The sequence below is a fragment of the Poeciliopsis prolifica genome, unplaced genomic scaffold (genome assembly GCF_027474105.1).
Source record: "Poeciliopsis prolifica strain line A6 unplaced genomic scaffold, Auburn_PproV2 SCAFFOLD076, whole genome shotgun sequence".
Taxonomy (NCBI): Eukaryota; Metazoa; Chordata; class Actinopteri; order Cyprinodontiformes; family Poeciliidae; genus Poeciliopsis; species Poeciliopsis prolifica.
Genome location: NW_026562451.1, coordinates 1225647 through 1244719, shown reverse-complemented (window position 1 = coordinate 1244719; position 19073 = coordinate 1225647). Strand labels below are relative to the sequence as shown.

Here is a 19073-nt window from a genome sequence, read left to right as displayed (position 1 = left end):
CGAATCAGATCATCAGCAGGAATCTGGATAATTTGAATGCCAACTGAGGAGGCAATTCTGCTATTTAATTTAATTTTGGACAAGGTAACGTCTAAATCAGAGCAAAATGAGTTGCTTCATGAGACTTGTTGCCAACTTCATGTTTTCAGACTATTTATAAAACTAAGGTTTTCTTAGTCATAGATACTGCAGTGATCAGGCCAAAAATGACAAATTAAATTGAGTAAGTTGCTTTTTGAACTTACACTAGTTATTTTTGTCTGATGTTCAAATTTTGTGTCATTCAAGACATTTAAGTATTATTTAAAAAGAAAAAACAAGAAATCTGTAAAACACAACTGTACATATTGGTTGATTGTAGTTAAATAAAGGAGGAAATTAAACTTTTTCGGGCATTTATTATGCATGCTTTGTCAAACTAACGCAAACATGTATAGTTACTTTAGCTACCTCCTTTTTCACCCACTTGATGAAGTAATTTCAAGAAATTAGATTGACTCATTAGTATGTATAAGGCCATAAAGTCAAATTCTATATATTAGTTTTCCTCTAACACAACATACTTATGTGGAACAGCTTAACAGAAGTAAATATGTTCAATTAATGATTCATTTTTGCTAAATCTATTGCAAACTGAAACAGGACATATGAGAACTGCTGAAATAAAAGCTTAACTCTCTTTATAATTAAAAGTGAGGAGTTTTAGCTGAACAACATTAACTTTTGGTTACAGCGTTAATTGTTAAACTCACAGAGTGTTAAAGTTAAAGGACAAATATATGGACCTGGATCCTTACTTTAGCTTGCAGCAGATAGATCTTTGTGGTTTCCTTCCTTCCTTCACAGCAGCCCAGTCGCGCGCCTGAAGCTCGTGCACGGGAAAGCTTCAGTCCAACCTAAACGCCTGATTCAAAACTTGCAAGTTTGGAAGCAAGATTCTGCGCTGTGGTCCGGAAACCATGGTTTATTTCCCGACTGACATCTTTTTCGGCTATTTAAGCTGTGAGGAGTGTTAACGGTGAGTGTTCCGGTTTAATTTACTATACTAGTTTCATTCAAACATCAGACTCATCGACCGTTTCCTTCCACCTGCTTTTAAAAACATTCTAGCTCTTCTTATTGATAAATATAACTCATAAGTCACTAAGCTACTCATATATTAAACAATTTCAGTTTCCAATCCCAGATGTTAAATTATTTTATCCGACTTTTGTTGGATTTTATGTCTGCGTTTGAAAGCGACATTTTTGTCACCATGGAAACGGATCGGGAACGCGCACAAAGGCCATCTTTCAGTAGGCAAGTGGACAAATAAATTATTCAACATTAACTCGCACAATTACATTAATTTTACATGTATAAAGTATATATAAAAGTATACGTAAATAGAATACTGTAATTATTTTTACGGCATTAGAAAATTATAAATATAATAAAGTACTAAAGGGCTTTATTCACTTTTTGTCTCCAACTTCAATGTGTTTAGTTGTTTGTTTGTTTTGCTGTTGTTCTCTAGCAAAAAGTCCTTTACTAAATTACACACAGCTGTACTGTTTCCTAATCAGATCCCTTCTAGAGTCCTAAATGTGCATTAAACACGTTTCAAATTGTAATTCATTATTGCATTTCACAAATATGACCACAAATCTTAATAAAACACACACACAAAAAAAATAGTTTTTTAAATCTTGTGGATTCAACTTGACAAACTGTAAAAAAAAAAAAGTTCCGGGAAGAAAATGTGAATTTGAACTTTAGGATTTAAAAAGCGTTCGGTGTAGTATAGATGAACATAACTACTTATGAAATGTTGAATTGAGAAATGACAAATCTGTAAAATGAAGAGCAGATGAGTCATGTTAGAGATGTGTGCAATACTTAGCATTGGTTATAATTATTTGTCACAAAGCAATAAGGCTGTCTCAGGGCTCTAATGTGTGACATGGAAGGCACAGAGGAAGATAATATGCTCCAAATAATCTTTGGAACAAAACAAAATGGTTGCAGAACTTATGAAAGAAACTCAATAACACAGGAAATGGCAGAAAACTGCTGTCAAGGGATAGCTAGAGACGTGGTAATTAGGATCTGGAAAAGAATACAGTAAACCAGGCTTAATGTATACTGAGGGAGCAATCAGCTGGATGCACAATGGATGTGTGATCAAGAAACAAGAGGTGGGGGCAAGACTGACGTAAAGCAGAGAAAAGGCCAAGAGAGCAATACAGAAATACAGAAAGCAATACAGTAATTTTCTAAAAAGGTATATTGTGGTAGTCACCTAGGTCCGAATGAGCAAACTGACTGAGCTCTATGGAGACCAAGCATGAAGTCTGCAGCGCTTTCCCCCCACGGCGCAACAGTTTGAGGAAATCATGTGCAGACATAATCAGAGAAGCAAGGCAGTCTCTGCGAGTTCGGTCCACACAGCGGCCATTCACACCAAGAGATGGACCCAGGCGGCTTTTTGGGGCAAACTCTGTTCGAGGAGATCATGGCAGCAGACCTCCATCAGCCTTTAGGTTAGCAACGATTCAGCTAAATTCATATCTGAACTGAAAATGTATGTAGCTATTGTCATAAATAATTGATTACGTTTTAAAACTTTGCAGCCTTCATGCTCAAAACTTTGATGCTGACTCCAGGCCAGGCTCAGGGACTCGCCTCTCACCTCTGAACCATGTATGTAATATTCACAAACATTAACAATGTGTATTTTTGTTTCTTTCAACCAAAAGAACTCAAGATTGGGGGAGTTCTAATGGCTTAAAAGAGATGTCACAAGTAAATTCAACCTCTGATCGATTCTGCACACCATCATAAATTCAGTATTTTGTCTATTTGTCCAGAAACCAAAGTTTCCAGACTCCAGTAATGCTGAAGATCCATTGAAGGACTTTCCCAAATCCCCCACTGAGCCAGTGGAAGCGAGAAAAGGGTTGGCATGGTCTCGGACCCGCCTCCTCAAGTCTACATCTCTTACATCACTGCTGCCTTCAGAAGCATGCACAGATGGTAAGAAAAGAAAAACATTTTGTGTCGACCAACTGAGAAAAGATGCAGAAAAAATTTCAATCAATCTCTGGTGCTTTAAAACTGAAATTTATTATTAGTCTTTGTGTCTGTTTACAAACATAAAAAGACTTACACAAACTATTGCCTATTTTATTTGGAAAATATTATTTTTTTGTGCAAAACTTTCTTCTCCCACATACAGTTCTTGGCCATTGATTTATTTCACTTCTTCATGTTACAGCCACACATTTCAAAACACTTTAGTTGTATTTTATGCAACAGACGTAAAGTAAAAAGGCATATGGTTCTCAAAGTGGAAAAACAAAATCTGATAAGTGTGGTATGCATTTTTTTTTCAGGCAGATGAAGAAAAGATTAATTTAAATTGCAGTTGCAAGTTGTTTCTTCTTTGCAAAATAGCTCAATAACAGTCAGATTGGATGAAGCACATTTGTAAACAAAAGATTTAGGACTTTGACTGCACTATTATAACGTGTGTACTTTCATCTAACCATGCTAATATAGCTCTAGCCATATGTGTAGAATTTGCCTTGCTGTTTATGTGTTTTCCTCATTCCCCTTTTATAGATAGACATATGAACAACTGCTGAATTTCCTCTTTTTTGCCAGAATAAGCTGCCTGCCTGCTTTTATGTGAACTGTGAACATAGAAACTGGCTGCAGCACTAACATTTGGATGATTTGCTTCATCTTTTCTTTTTCTTTTGTGAAAGAGAAATTAAATCCAGTCCCAAAGCCAAAGCGGCTGTCAGCCGAACAACTTTGCAATCCAGACCTCTCCACAGACCACAGAGGTCAACTCAAAGCGAGCCAACGCAGGACACCTATTACAAGGTAAAACCTTTGGCAGTATGTGTTCTTCACTGCTCCTTCTACCGCTCCTCCTCTTTGACCGTAATGACAGCCCCACAACCAGTTTAAGATTTACTGGGACAAAAGGTTGCAGAGGTAGCCATTACCAGATGAAGTTGAGTCCTTTTTTGGCTTTCACCAAATCCTTCTTTATAATGTTGAATGCTGCTCTGCCTTTTTGTATTTGTTCTGCTGAAAGTACACTGTCTTTCTTGAAGTTGTGATATTATTCAGCAGTTGGAGCTACTACCAGTAAAAATCATGAAAAACAAGAATATTAGTGGAATTATTGATCTGTGTTCTTTATTCTTGAACCTGTTATTATTGTATTTAATTATTAGACAGGTAAATCAAAATTGTCTACACAAATGTATTTTTAATACAAATTTGGCCAATAATAGTCATAGTAAAAAGCTAGTTATCAATGAGAAAAGCATCTTTTATATATTGGCCTGCTGGAAATATGTGAAAGTCATTTGAAGTGTATTAAAATTGTGTTCAGTATCAATCAGTAGCTTTCTTTATTTGTCACATTTAAACCACTAACTTGTTTTGTAAGACATTTTTGGGTGGAAATAAAAAAATCTGAAAATTGCGCAGCACATTTGTATTCAGCCCCTATGAGTCATTACTCTATAGAACTAAATTTAACCTGAACTGAAATGTTTGCTTACTCATTTTTCAAAATCCAAATATGGACTCAAATTGTTCTGGTCTCATCTGACCAGAGCATCTTCTTCCAGATGTTTTGTCAATCTACTTCAGAACAGAAACTTTTACCTTTTGAGGCCGTTTTCCAGCTGTGGCTTTTTCACAATCCCTTTCCTGGAGGAGCGATTTGAGCCGTCCATGACTAATAATAAACAGATTTTCCCACCTTGTTATAACTCTCTACATCTACCCTTAGAGCCTAGAGTTAGTATTAGTTTCTTCTTTGATAATAATTCTCCTCATCTGGCTTATAACCTTAAGTCAAAAGCCTTTACAGACAATCTAATTTCATGCTGAGATGAATTTATACACAAGTGAACTCTAATTATGAATTAGGTGACTATTGAAGAAATTTGGTTACACTGGTTTATCGCTGAACACAAATGCATGCCATACTTCATGAAAGGTTTTATAAACTATTTATGAAGTATTGTACTGTGTCACATAAAATACCAATAAAATACATGCAAGTTGGTGTTTGTAATGTGACAAAATGCAAAAACATTCAAGTGGTGCGAATACTTTTCCAAGATACTGTGTAACTACAACCACAAATTCTTCAACTTTACACACTCAACCTCCCGTTAAACCGTCATATACTTCACTGTACACTATATCTTGGTCACAGTTAAATCCAGCTTCTTGGCAAGCTTAAAATCCAATGAATCTGCCTCCATCTGTCGATATCCTCATTTGTCAGCTTTTACACTTTCCCAGTGCAGAGAGGCTAAAAGCTCTACTTTTTTGCCGACCTCATCATCTGTGTGTCGGCTTGAGGAGCGTATAACTCTGGCCACGATGTCAGGGGGCTGTTGTTACAATCTATCCACTTATCGATTTGGTGGGGCAGCTGGACCTGTTAAAAGAGGGAGTAAGACCATAAAACATTTTTACAGGAAATCTCTCCCGCTGCTCATACATCTCCCTCACACAGCCCCACTCAAGCCAGCTTAACACGCAATGTTTCTGTAACTTGTTGCTGACAAAGATGAGTCCTACTTTTAAAACTCTGGCACTAATCGAACTATTAAATTAGGCTCTTTGGAAGTATTGTCATTCAGTGTTTTTTCCCTAATTTTACAAAATGAGCTCTAGAGAAATACAAAGTGAGATACCAGCTGAGTCAAAGCATATATATATCAGACAGCCCCTTGGTTCTTTTTCCCCCTCCAATAAGCCAGAGCTCTTCAGCTCCAAATGGCTCTCAATTAGATTTGGGTGCCGATCTGGGCAAGGCTGGCAGTGTTGCATATTGTGACTGCATTGCACTGGCCAGGCCTAAGACAGGGATGAGGTCATGTCTCAGAGAATGCAGATTCACACAGAGACCTTATTATCAAGCCCTTAATCCTATCATACAAAGGCAAAGCCCCCTGATGGTGCAGCAAGCCTCAGCCAACCATCCCTGCTGCATATCCCCTTTTAGACATCATACATATTTGAAACAAGATATTTACCTATAAAAAGACACGTAACCACTTTTCTCACTGTCTGCCAATAAGTTTGGACAATTCCTGTCACAGGTCAGTCAGGATTACTGAAATTTTTCTATTTATTTAATGTCAAAATTGCATTATCCTGGCTGAATGGCCTCGTCTGGTTTTTAGGCCGCCTTGTTTGCTCACTCACACCTTTGCTCACTCACACCTTTGCATATCTACTATTAAATATGGGACTAAGACCAGGGCTTTGAGAGAGCCCCTCCAAAATATTGTCATCATGTTGCAACCCGTGTGCTTAACAGTTGGGATGGCGTTCTCAAGCTTTCAGCTTTCTCCTTTTTTTTCTAAATGTGACGTTGCTGATAATAGTCAAATAATTTGGTTCACAGGACATGTCTCGATGGTATAAAGAATCGGTGTCTACGTTCATGGTGCTTTGGAAGTAATGAATTGGCCTTTCAGCTCATGTTTTTACAGTTTTATTGTGATAAGGATGCTTTCTTACCATTTTCTTTATTGATTTTCACAAGGTCTTTTGCATTTGTTTTATGTTCATCACTGGGACTCAGAACCTACCTCCTTCCTGAATGGTATAATAGATGGTCACTTTTACGCTGTTCCTAGTTATTTGGTTTTTTTATTTTGTTTTTTTACATAGATGATTATGGGACCTTCAGACAACATCAGACAAATCTAGTCTGACTTCTCAAAAACTTTCCATGATGTCACACACAGGCAGCAATGTGTATGAGTTTGCCTTTAAATACATCCACATGTGTGCCTCTTTTTAACTTAAATAATATGAATTAAACATTATAAAGCCATGTCATTATCACCTGAACTTTTTCAAATGGATTTATGGAACAGGAATCTTAAAAATGTTTTCAATAATCCTAACTGACCTGAAACATGAAATCTTCGGTCTTTTTTGATGACAGATGGTGAGAAAAACAATGTACAGCCTGGGCAAACATCTGGTTTCCACTGTAACTGTAGCTAAACCCAAAACTGGGATTGTGCTCTTAAGAAAAAGTACATTTTTAAGCAAGTATTTATGATAACAAATTTCCATCCTGTAAACATGGAGAAGGAACCGTGAGTCAGCATATTATGTCATAATCTGTTTTTATTTATGATCACTATTTAGGGTTGCTATGCTGTAATTAGTTCCACCACTCACCATCTGTCCTGTTTCACAAAGTGAACTGGCACCTTGATGCAATATTTTCCATGCACATTGCAACATGTACAACAATAACATGCAGAGGGAAACCACGACACACGGCATGGCATGCTTCCTATTAGAAGACTTCACCAGTGTTGCACAGAGGTAAAGACAGTGGCGTCAGCTCACAGTTACAAAGCATGTACAGCTTTCACCAGACTGGCCTCAGAGCTAAGATCTGAGTTCCTGTCTTTTAGCACAACAACTGCACCGTCTCACATCCGATAAATAAAAACAGCAATCTAAACGGAAGGACGTAAACCCACATGTATCTACTTGCTTGCAAATGATCTCGCATTGTGCACACACATGCATGGGCAAAACGGACTTAGAGGAGCGTCTCCTCACAAGTTGTTCCTCTGTTGCAACAAGGACACCTAGTGGCAAACATTTTCTTGCAGCCTGACTAGGCATTTAAAAGCAGAGACTTCTTGACAAACACATTATTAAGTTTTATGAATACGTTTTATCTTTTATGCACAGTTATCCAAAGCTATGCCAATTTTAAGAACGTATGACAGTAGCCACAAAATCTGATGTAACCCGGCTCTTTGTGTGCGTGCGTCTGTGTCTGTTTTTGTTACAGCAGTAAAACTGAAAAGCCTGATGTTGACTCAGGAGTTAGACCCACAGAGTCTGGAACAGAACAGAAAACAGGTTTGTCCAGATCCCTTTATTGCACCTCACTCTTCTTATTTTCAAGTAAGTTATGCATATTTACCAAGAAACACAAATTGAACATTTATGACTTGTAAACCTTGCTAACCACCACCTCTGTGTTTGCACTCACAGTATTCTCATGAAAAGAAACTTGTTTTGTAACATCTCCTAAACATGATGATCTCTGTAGCTTAACCTTGTCTTAAACTTAAACTTAAGTAGAAAAAAAAGCTTTGGTTGAGGTGTTGTTGCTAAGTGTCATAAAACAACCAATCAATAGCTGAGAGAGAGGTGGGTTTGTGCAGCCAGGACTTTCTGTATCATACCAAGCAATGTGGTATGCAAATATTCAGAAACAAAGCATGTATGGTATTTAAGAAAATATAGACACGTGTTTTCTTGCACATGCAGACTGTTTCATATCTGTGCAGAAAGAAATAAGAGGAAGTTTCTCTGTGAATGGTGACCTTTTGCTGTGGCATCTAACTTCCTGCTGTTTTATTTTAAGATGGTGAACTAGTGAACCTTGCTAACCACCTCCGTGTTTGCAGGAGGTAATTGGCAAACTGCAATTTTCTTTTCATGTTTCAGAGCATGGGTATGAAAACAGCTCCACACGCCCAGATGAAGAGGATCCAGAATCACTGGTGTGGAATAATGTGATTCTTCCTCTTCTTCAAGAACTGGAGAGGGTAGCTGCAGGTAACCTACCATGTGTGAAAAGCAAAGTACATTGCTAATACATTACTTTCATAACTCCTCATTCCTTTCATTACATTAATACCTTTTTCCTCCTTTGTCTTTAAACCTCATCCTTGTTTTAAATTTATTTAGCAGTGGTGGAGATTTTGATCTTTTTACTCGAGGTGTCATTCTCTCTTCCCTGTTTTTCCTTTTTGTTCTTCATTTTCAGCCTGCAGGCTGAGAAATTGATTTCTCAATACTGGCAGATAGTCATGCATAAAGTCTCACAAAATGAAAAAGCACTGCCATCTCACCCACTGGGGAAGGACAAACAGAGCAGTGTTATGTTTGGCATCTGTACAGAATCTGTCTTTTAGCCTGAAACGACAGTCTGGCAGCCATGAAATGAAATCTGTGTCCTTAAATATTTTAATGCTCTACAAATTTAATGGAAATTTCATTTGAAAGATAAATATTAAATATTTATTGTACTAAGGGGCTCCTGGCTCATGCATAAAACACACTAGAGATTCGGTGAGAAATTGCAGTGAAGTGCAGCGTGTGAGACAGTGTTCAGCTTTTCTTAGAAGCGGCCTCTTATTTATGCAAGGAAAACATTTATTTTCCCTCAAAAAGGAGGAAAACGCTCCACCCGTTTTCTTCCTATGCGTCAGATGCCTGTTGTTGTATTGTTCTTCTGTATTTCACCATCAACACTCATATCTGCCTCTCAAAGGAGGAAGACCAATGATTTTTTTTGCCAAGCACTACAGACATAATCTATTCTGGATAAATAAAACAACTCTAAAAATTACAAAATTGTTCCTATGTTATCCCTCAACCATTTTTCACATTTGGTCATGTTATGAGCATAATATTCAATGTATATATAAGCAAAGTTAAGCCTGGTGACCCACCAGGCTTATAATGCACTGGGGGATACCCTGCTTTAAGTGAAAAAAAATGCAAAATGTTTTTATTTTTTACCTTAGATCCAGGGATTTTATTAGAAAACAATAATGAATAAGTAGCATCATCAAAAGAAAGGAACAGCGAAGTAGCCAAGAGGCCCATTATAACATTGTATATGTTATAACTTTTTATTGAAGTGTTGTTAGAAGTTGTGTTGACTGCATTTGGAGGTGTGTTAGAATGGCCCAATTAAAGCCCAGAATGGCTGAAAATCTGTGGCAAGATGTAAATAGCTGTTCAGGGACACTCTTCCTCCAATTTATTTGATTTTGAGCTATTTCATAAAGAAATATCTCTAAATATTTCAATCTCTAGGTGTGCAAAGCTGCCTTGCAGTTATAATTACTGTAAATGTTTACATAGATTTTATGTTTACAAACCCACATAAGTGATATGTTTGTCACTCGTCCTCAGTTTCGTCATGTATGATCTATACTTGACATGATTACTTTAAAATGTGTGTTTGCTATGCGCAGGCAGCTCGGAGGGCTTGGTGGACCGTCTGTGTGATCTGTGTGACCGTCTGCATGGCGCCCTGGCTGATGCGGACATGCTCGGTCGACGTTGTAAGAAGAGATCTGGGATCCTTCGAACTTTGTTCCATCTTGTTGATCGCGAGTCTGCCCAGCTCAACCTGCACATTGCTAAGCTATGCCTCGCTGTGAGTGATGTGTTTTGCAGATGCATGGGTGGGTGGCTGTGTGCGTGCCAGGATGTCTGCCATAAGTTTCAATAACAAAAATACAGAAGGCATCATAATGTAAAATGAGGGCCTGTTTTTGTGTGTGTGTGTGTGTGTTTCCAGCTTTGTGTGAGTGGAAACAACTTGCTCAACATCTGCAAGCTCGTCTTCCAAATCAGCCGCAGTGAAAGCAACGACATCCTCTTTGAGAAAACCTCCATTGTTGGTCAGATATTTTACAGATTACAGCTACAGATATAAATGTTCTGTAGCTTTGTGTGCTTTTATTACATGTTACTATTTGAATTGATCCTCATTTTTGAGTATGTTCGATCAAATCAAACATATTTTTATGGTTTCTTTTCTAGGTCCATTGTTATCGGTGCTGAATTATGAAGATGTTGATGTGTCTGGAGAAGCTCTTCTCTACTGTGTTGGTGCTTTGAAATTTCTCTCTGGAAACATCAAAATCCTCAGAATCTTGTTGGCCAAAAACTGTATTGAAGTTGCACAGAAACTCCTCCAGAAACTCTGCATAGTGTCAGACTGCAACATGACTTTAGCGGGGAACATCCTCGTACAGGTTTGCCTCAGATGTTATTAACATTATTGTGACATGACTGATTTTTTTTAATGTTCCTCTTTAGATGTCTGGGTGTGTGTGTGAAAGAAATATCCCACACTCTTTTCTGACACGCAAGTGGTTGCGTGTCAGTAAAGAGGAATTTAAATGTTGCATGTACTTGTTTGGTATTGTTGGACATATTGTGAACTATTAGGTAAAAATGTTTTTGTTTATGTCTGGTACATTGCTGTTCACAAGCCTGATGTTCTCTGCAGACAGGGCCACTGCAGTCCAAAGCACACTGTGCGCCCCTTTGTTCAACATGATTGCTTCAAACCACATAAGCTGGCCCAAACAAACATCTTTAACCAGTTCGTCATTTGATATCTAACATGGCTCATTACCCTCTTAGAGGGAACACTACGACTTTCCAGAGCTTTAAGTATGGCCATATGTTGGGAATTACAGTTTCCTTCTTGTGATAGAATGATTTATTTCCTTACTGAACTGTGGAACATTCTGTAGGCTACAGGCCAGCAGCTACCCTTCTTTTCCTAACATATCATCACTGTCTTTGATATTTTTCTCTCTCTTTGTCCTCTAAAGCTGACAGCCACCCTGAGGAACCTTGCAGATCATCCTGATTCCCGCACGCTCTTCGTTTCCTTCTATGTAATTCCAGCCCTCTGCCTGGTTTTGCGTCGTTACTGTGAGGACAAAGACATCTGCACTAACATTTCCAGAATATTTAGGTACAATCATTTTATTTGTTATGTTTAAAAGGTATTGTTGCTCTCTTTTTCACATCAGACTTTCCGTCTCCAAGGTTCCCTTACGCTGCTAAAAGAGTTTTTGTCGAAACGAGAAAAACTGAGGTTGATTGTACCACCGTTTTGATCTGAAGCGGTTTCACTGAAACAGAAACGGTTTCTGCTCTCCTTTGTCTGCGCTCATCAAAGTTTCAGATCTTAAATGCTGACTCTTGTATTTAACTCCATCGATCTTAGTCTTCCATGTTGCATGATGCAACCCCATAGTGTTACTTTTCTACACACTCATCACTCAAAAATTCACCAGCTCACCTTACACCTTGTTTTTGTTGCGACTCCTACATAATGTGTGATAAACTGCTGACAGCACTACTTCTTGGTCATCTTCCATGGAGGCCGGATGTATGACGCTCCTGAAAAACGGTCAACAAATTCTCCCACTTGAGCTGAAAACCTCTGATGCTCCAGTCGAGAAACTACAGCCCTCTGGGCTGCTTTCCTGATTAATGTTCTTTCTTTTTGTGCTGTATGTTTGAGTGAATGGTCCTGTTTTGAGTTGTGCCGTACTCCTTGTACTTTTGGATAATGAATTTCTCTATTAAATGTTTATAGCTTGAGATACTGGTTTATAAAATAAGTGCTTTAAACTTCTACACCGTTTATCTCTGACCTTTCTTCTGTCTTCTTTAATGATGCTGTTTGTTTTCCACCATTTGCTTACAAAGCCCTGATGTCTGTACGGAATATTTGGATTTAAACTGAAATTAAATTGAGCCTTAATTGCCACTTAAGAGACCAGTCCAGGCAATTGGTGGCACTGAGTTTCATTTAGAGGCGTCAGAGTAAAGGGGGCTAAGCATAATGCAAAAGCAGATTTAACATCTAAGACATGAAAAAAGGGTCAGAAACCTTTGAAAGGGATTTTCTTATGCTGTGAAGACGTGACAGAGCTCAGCCTCTCTTCATTTGTTTGAACAGTTAGTCTCCATAGCAGCGTTCTCAGTGGATTGATTGGTCGGTGGTATTTATTGCCCCTTCTCTCCCTCAGTAAGCTGTCCTCTTACTCCGAGTGCTGTCTTGCTTTGGCCCGGACCCCCAACTGCTATTCTCTAATTTTAGATCTGCTGAGCAAACATCACCAAAAGCAGGTGAGTCCACAAGCCCCCTTTGTCTTCTCACATGTGCTCTTTGCTCTCTGTATGTAATAAAGAGTAAAGGCATGTTCCTGTTAGGCTTACACAATGTTTTTACTCTGGTATGCACAAGTCAAAAAAGTTAAAGAAGGGAATAAGGAAAAAAATAGACATAGTGAGCTTGAGTTGATCCATGAGTAAAAGTGATGTAGAGGTTGATAGGTCGGATACTTAAAAATACAATGTCATTTCATTTAAGATTCAGAAAGTAAATGGGCCTAAGCCAGAGAAATATCTAAGCAAAGATTATCTAAGATTTATAATCTTTAATTTCAGTAAAGTTCATGTGTCAGATTTAGAGGGTCATTAGCGACCCGTCTCCATGTCTCCTCCACAGGACCTTGTTGTACGTCTTCTCTTCACCCTCGGCAACCTCACAGCCAAAAGTGAGGAGCCTCGGCAGCAGCTCTTTCAGTGCAACGACTGCATGCCTACACTCCTCCGACTGTACGACAGCTACCAGAGGAGAAATGTGTCATCGAGTAAAGTCGTGCAGAAAGAAGCACCTTCCCCCAGAGAACCTGCAGCAGCAGCTGCTGCTTTGACCGACGATGTGCTAGTGAAGCTGGTCAGACTGCTGGCAAACATGTGCATCCACCCGGCTGTCGGTCCATCACTGGCTACAAACACAACATGCATTCAGCTTCTGATGGAGACATTAGGTAAGAAGAGAAAATGTGTTTTTAAAAAAATTGATTGCAAACAAAAACAGACCTCGTTTTTACTTTTTACATGAGTGACCTGTCAAATGCAGGAAATAATTTAAATTGTGGCTTAGGATAAAATTTTGTCTAGACTTTAGACATTCACAAAACACATAAAACATTTGTTTTATTCTCAGCAGAAAGCAGGAGTCTCCAGCTCATTGGCCTCACATGCATGAAAAGCAATAGATACAAAGTAGGTTTCTTTAATGTGGTGTTTGTGTTTTCCTTTTTCTGTTGCTGACCACAGCAACTGCCCAGATGGTCCATTTCAAAAGCTTGGACTAGTTGCATCAAAGAAAAAAATATATATTTATTGTATTTTATTTTTTTTAAGAACATTTGTCATTTTGATTAGTTTATATTTAGCTGTTTAGTGGCGTTTACATGTGCAAGGCAGCCAACCACTTCCCCGGTGCTGGGAAACCCATTCCTCATTTTGTCAGTTCTCACCATCTCTGTGCTTTCTGCTCGATAGATCACACATCCTCCTTTGGTTTACCTGTTTTTGCAATTCTGACAGAGCATAGTGCTTTGCTGCAGGAGCAGGATGTTCTGTCGCTTCTCATAGCCGACTTGGTTTGCTTGCATTAATTTCTTCCATGTGGTTAGGTGGTTTAGGACAGGTTCAGCCGGTATGTAGGAGGGTGTGAAACTCTTATGTGCTGCTTGCCTCCTACACCTAACTTTGTGACAGTTGGAGGCGAGAAATAAACAGTCAGCGGTGAATGAGTTAAAAAACAACAAGTAACATGTAAATACACTCCACAAGTGGAACATGAAATGAAAGACTGAGGATGTAAGATTGATATGAACATCAAAGACGAAGAGAAAAACTTTCAGTAAAAGATGAAAAGGCGAACTTGGCAGATTGATGTCCTGTTTTGAGTTCACGCCGCACCGCGCTGCTTTCTGTTGCACAGTTTCGAGGGAGGCGGGGGGCAAAACAAACCATCATTTCCAGCCAGAACCAGAAACAAAATTCTGTGAGACACAGGCGCCGGCTGACAGCTCAACCGCAATATCTGCGATTTATGACCGAGCACACGACATCTGCTGCTATATCAGGAACAGACAACATTCGAAGGCTGCTCACAGTGACATTCTTCATTGGACTTTGTCACATTGACCTTTGTGTTATCAAATCAAGTGCATCAGGCTGAAACTAATATGAAAGGCAGGCATATTTGTTTTTGTCACATCTGTATTCTAAAGAGGTTTAAGGAGCTGAAAGAGCAGGTGTTTGAATGGTTTAATCAGATCTATATGTAATGTTTGTTACCGTTGTCAGGTATTATTTAACAAAGCATTTGAACTATGTTGTGAATAATATTTCCCTACATATTGAGCTGAAATTATAATAACACTGGAATAATCGTTTTCACGTTGTTGAGTAAAATAGGTTTTCCTTCAGTGAAATACAAAATATGGTGTTTGATTCTTGATTATTTTTTTTGTCTGTATTTGTTCATGTGACATTTGTTGGGCACAGAGCTGAGGTCTGTGGAGGAGAGCGAGGACTTGATGGTGAATGTGGCCGCCGCCATTAATAACCTCTCCTTCTATCAAGAAGAGAACTCTGAGATCACACACAATCAGCTCACCATTGCAAAGTGTAAGACTAAAGGATCAGGAAAATCTGAAGACAAAGTTGAATGAACAATATTGTGATTAATGCACTTTTTCCTTGTGTTACAGTGATGTCTAAATTGCTGCTTAGTTCAAGTATGGATGCCATGTTAGAGGCCACTCGTGTCTATGGAAACTTGTCACTACATAAGGATGTGCGGGACTTAGCAATGCAAAATAAAGGTATTTATCCAATGAAAGTACAAATCAACAATTGTGGTTCGATATGAGCTCAAAAGACCTGCTGCTCTGAACTCTTACCTACTTCCCTGTGTGCTGCAACACAGCCGCTGTGTGTGTGTTCTTGACATTATCACAAAAATAATCATAAAGAGGCATTGAGGAAATATCCTGTATAAACATGTCACTTACCTGAACAGAAGTCATCGAGGAATTTCCCCAGCAATTCTTTCACTTTCAACATTGGAAAGTGTTTTAGTTTTGTAATCCAAAGGTAACTCATATAGTTTGCATATTTTTGCACTGTATTTGTAATGTATATTTGACAGTTATGAAAACAAAAGGGTCACACAGAGTTTGTAGTTTATCAATTCTGGAAAATGCAGAAATGAGATGCTAAGATATGCCAGGTTAAATCCTTTTAGATTTGTCCCTGGTTCAAAACATCTGAATCAAATGAGTGAATTACCTCCTCGGTGTCCAGTCAAGTTCTCCAGCGTCTCGCTAATGACCTCAGTATCTGACTTTGCAGTCCTGCACCGACAGACTGAAAAGCTGCTGTGAAGTCATTTCTTTAAAAGCAACATAATAAAAACAGACTATAGTTTCCTAAATGGATACAGTCAGAAAAAAAGATCTTTATTTTGGAGACATGTGGGGTTTGATCAAACCTAAGCTGAAGAACGTTTTGGTCATGCATGTAGTTCGGATCAAATTTAAATCTGTGTTTTAGAGTGGCCATCACAAAGCCCATATTTAAGTCCCATAGAAAATTAAGCTGGGTTCTTTGTCAGATGGTGAGAAATAATTGTCATCTGTGTTTTTATGCTGCATAAAGTACATTCATATCTGATTTCAGCTGCAATTCACATTTAAATTAACTTTAAAGCAAATGGTTCTTAAGCCCTGTGATCCGTGTACCTCTGTGTCATGCTGAAGCCGGGTTTATCTGCAACTCTATAGAACATAAACATGCCTGCTGACTCTGGTGATTGCAGCTCTCTTTTCTTCCCAACTCTTTGTCCACATCCTCTCCCTCAGTGCACAAGTTTGTGGTGACTCTGCTTGACTCAAAGAGATCCGAGATGTGTTTTTCTGCCTGCGGGGTCCTGACCAACCTCGCTCTGGACCCTCCCAACAGGGTTTGTCTCACGCTGGAGGGGGCTTCTGCAAAGTAAGGACAAAAGCACTTAGAGATAAATAGCCTCTCTTTGTATCTCCTGCAAACGCTTTGGGGGCCGAATGTGGTGAGAAGGCACCTACTAACTTACATCAAAGCAAACTTTAACATGTGGCCCTCTTAGTGTTTATTATTGACAACTTTTAATTTTTTAAATCATCCTTTTACTGGCATAATTTGTTGCATATCACCATGTTTCTCTTAATGTTCTGAGCTGATAAGCAGCATTTGGCAATTCAGCTGAGAGTACTGCAGAAAAGCATAACGTTTAGCTTAATGGCAAAACAGAGCAGGCCTGGGGTTTGTGTTTGTTTGTTTAAAGGATAGCTCAGCTCTTGAGGAAATGGGATTTCTAGCTGAGACTGAGATAAGAAAATAAAACCAATTTAAAGTTTATGTAATAAATCTGTAGCCGGAGTCAACAGGACAAAGAGATTTTCTCGGCAGGAAGTTATAAAATAAAGTCTTCTTCCCGAGTGTTGTTTGTCATTCCAGAATAACTTGTATATGTTTAACTGATGAGAGCTGGAGCTGAAAGAAAGTCTGTGTAGTTCCCTTTTGGCTGTAGTTTTCTGATGTCACTGGAAAAACTAAACACTGTTGGAACCTTTAATTTTATTTCCATCTCCCACACTCTGTTCATATCTAGATGAATGTCCAGTGAAGTGAACCTAATGTTCACAAAACCTGATGGTCATGTGCATTCTCTTTGCTCGAGTCACATGAAGAGCATGTGCATGTGTGTGTGTGTGTGTGTGTGTGTGTGTGTGTGTGTGTGTGTGTGTGTGTGTGTGTGTGTGTGTGTGTGCAGGTTGGTGGACTGTCTGAGAGATTTCGGGCCAGCTGACTGGCAGTTGGCAGGCCAGGCCTGTCAGGCCTTGTGGAACCTGATTGGTCACGGCTCTGACATGCTGCTGCACGCAGAGGAGAGAGAGAGGCTGCTGGAGATCCTCACAGTGTACTCAGGTTTGTTTTATTGCTGCTCCTTACATAACCAGTGGAAGGACGCAACCTGGAAACGAACAAACTCCTACTAAGATCGGTTACCCACTGAGGGGATGACACATTTATTCCATCCCATAAATATATCTCTGTCATACAGTGACTTGCAAAAGTAATTCTACAATTTGAACTTAGATTAGTTTAAGTGGGCTTTATGTGATGGATCTGCAGAAAATATTGGATTAATGTAAATTGAAAAGACTATATTAAAGGATTTTCCATTTTTCATTTAAAAAAAAACTGCTGTAAAAATTTCAGGGAATTTCTCTACCAGATTTTAAAATCTACACTGCAAAATCACAAAACTTTCCCAAATAGTTTTGGTCTAGTTGTGTGATTACTTTTCTCAAGAACTGTATTTTGATGCTTCTTGGGCACGATATGTTCAAAATACACCAAAGAAATCTCACTTCTCCCTTAGATGAAATGGAGGCTCTGAAGTGGACACAGAATGAAGATGAGCAGGATTTCTACAGAGCATGCTGGGAGTCAGAGTTTTTACCTGTTGCTCAAAAGTTGATAAAGATATTACATTCAGTAGAAATGACAGCGTGACAACAGATTTATGGTTTCAGAGAAATGTTTGTTCCTTGAATATGCTAAGTATAAAGAGCTCCAGGAAAAAGTATCAAAAAGTCCCAACAAAGTTTGTCATCCAACCTCTGTTGTTTGACTGAAGGTAAATGAAGCTGCTGTTTTTCACTGAGGATGAGGTCACAAACATTTTATAGTCACTTTAAAGCACTCAGGTCAGGAACATGAAACATGTGGCGGTTAATCATCAATGAGTATGCAAAACATAAAATGTTATATATAAATAAATGTAAAAGTATATTTTGTTTTGACCTACATTTTGTGACCTTTGTGAAAATGTTTTTGGTTGATAGACATGACATAATCCAGTTTTTTATTTTCTGTTATTTTGGACTTTTGATGAACATTTCCAACTTTTTCCAAAGTGGACTTTATTCTATGCTGTGAAGTACAGATCCTCAACTGATAATGTAATCTTAAACACAGTTTACTACAAAAGAATAAAAATGTTATTGTCTAGACTGATTAATTTGTGTATGAAGAAGCCGAAGTCAAACATATTTATTTTCTTCTTGTACAGCATTTATTGTTACACAGAAAAGGGACAAGGCAGTGCTTACAGGTTACACTGAATAGCCAAAGTATAGCGTTTCCAAATTACATAATTATGACTCGAAGAAAAGAAAACAGGACTTAAAGCCATGACAGCTTCCCCAACATTTTGGACATTGGTGACCTGTATCAAGCACAAGACAAGTCGATGTTTTGAAATAAAAACACAGTTTCAAAACATTGCTCTCTGATATGAAGGCCAGTCTGCTGGTTGAGCTCCATGTTGTTGCTATTCCGTACATAAAGTAAGTTCCTGTTGGCGACTCTGCATTGCCAGACATGCCTGTGTGGCTCTGATGGGAAATTCACAGATTACCAGTCTCAGGTGGGGAGTTAGCATGATGGTCAGGAGCAAAAAGAGACTTTGACCTCAAGCTTACCACAGGAAAAAAGGGACCATTAACTGATCCCCAGTGAGTCATGCAGCTTTGAAGCAGGAA

General features: G+C 38.6%; 1 protein-coding gene across 4 annotated transcripts; it reads left to right on the top strand.

The window, feature by feature from the left end:
* The first annotated feature begins 833 nt into the window (after positions 1-833).
* Positions 834-18338, top strand: armc2 (armadillo repeat containing 2). Of its 4 annotated transcripts, none has more exons than XM_055021414.1 (18): positions 834-1018; positions 2286-2522; positions 2613-2682; positions 2850-3015; positions 3750-3870; positions 7853-7923; positions 8518-8628; positions 10059-10243; positions 10388-10490; positions 10633-10847; positions 11436-11581; positions 12648-12747; positions 13130-13454; positions 14989-15111; positions 15195-15308; positions 16347-16479; positions 17297-17451; positions 17909-18338. In XM_055021414.1, exons 2-18 carry the CDS (start codon positions 2314-2316, stop codon positions 18040-18042), a joined length of 2481 nt encoding a protein of 826 aa, XP_054877389.1. In that variant the 5' UTR covers positions 834-1018; positions 2286-2313; the 3' UTR covers positions 18043-18338. The 4 variants fall into 4 exon arrangements, with proteins under 4 accessions (XP_054877389.1, XP_054877390.1, XP_054877388.1 ...); XM_055021415.1 differs by having other exon boundaries at positions 2278-2522; positions 7856-7923; XM_055021413.1 differs by having other exon boundaries at positions 2278-2522.
* Positions 18339-19073: the final 735 nt, after the last annotated feature.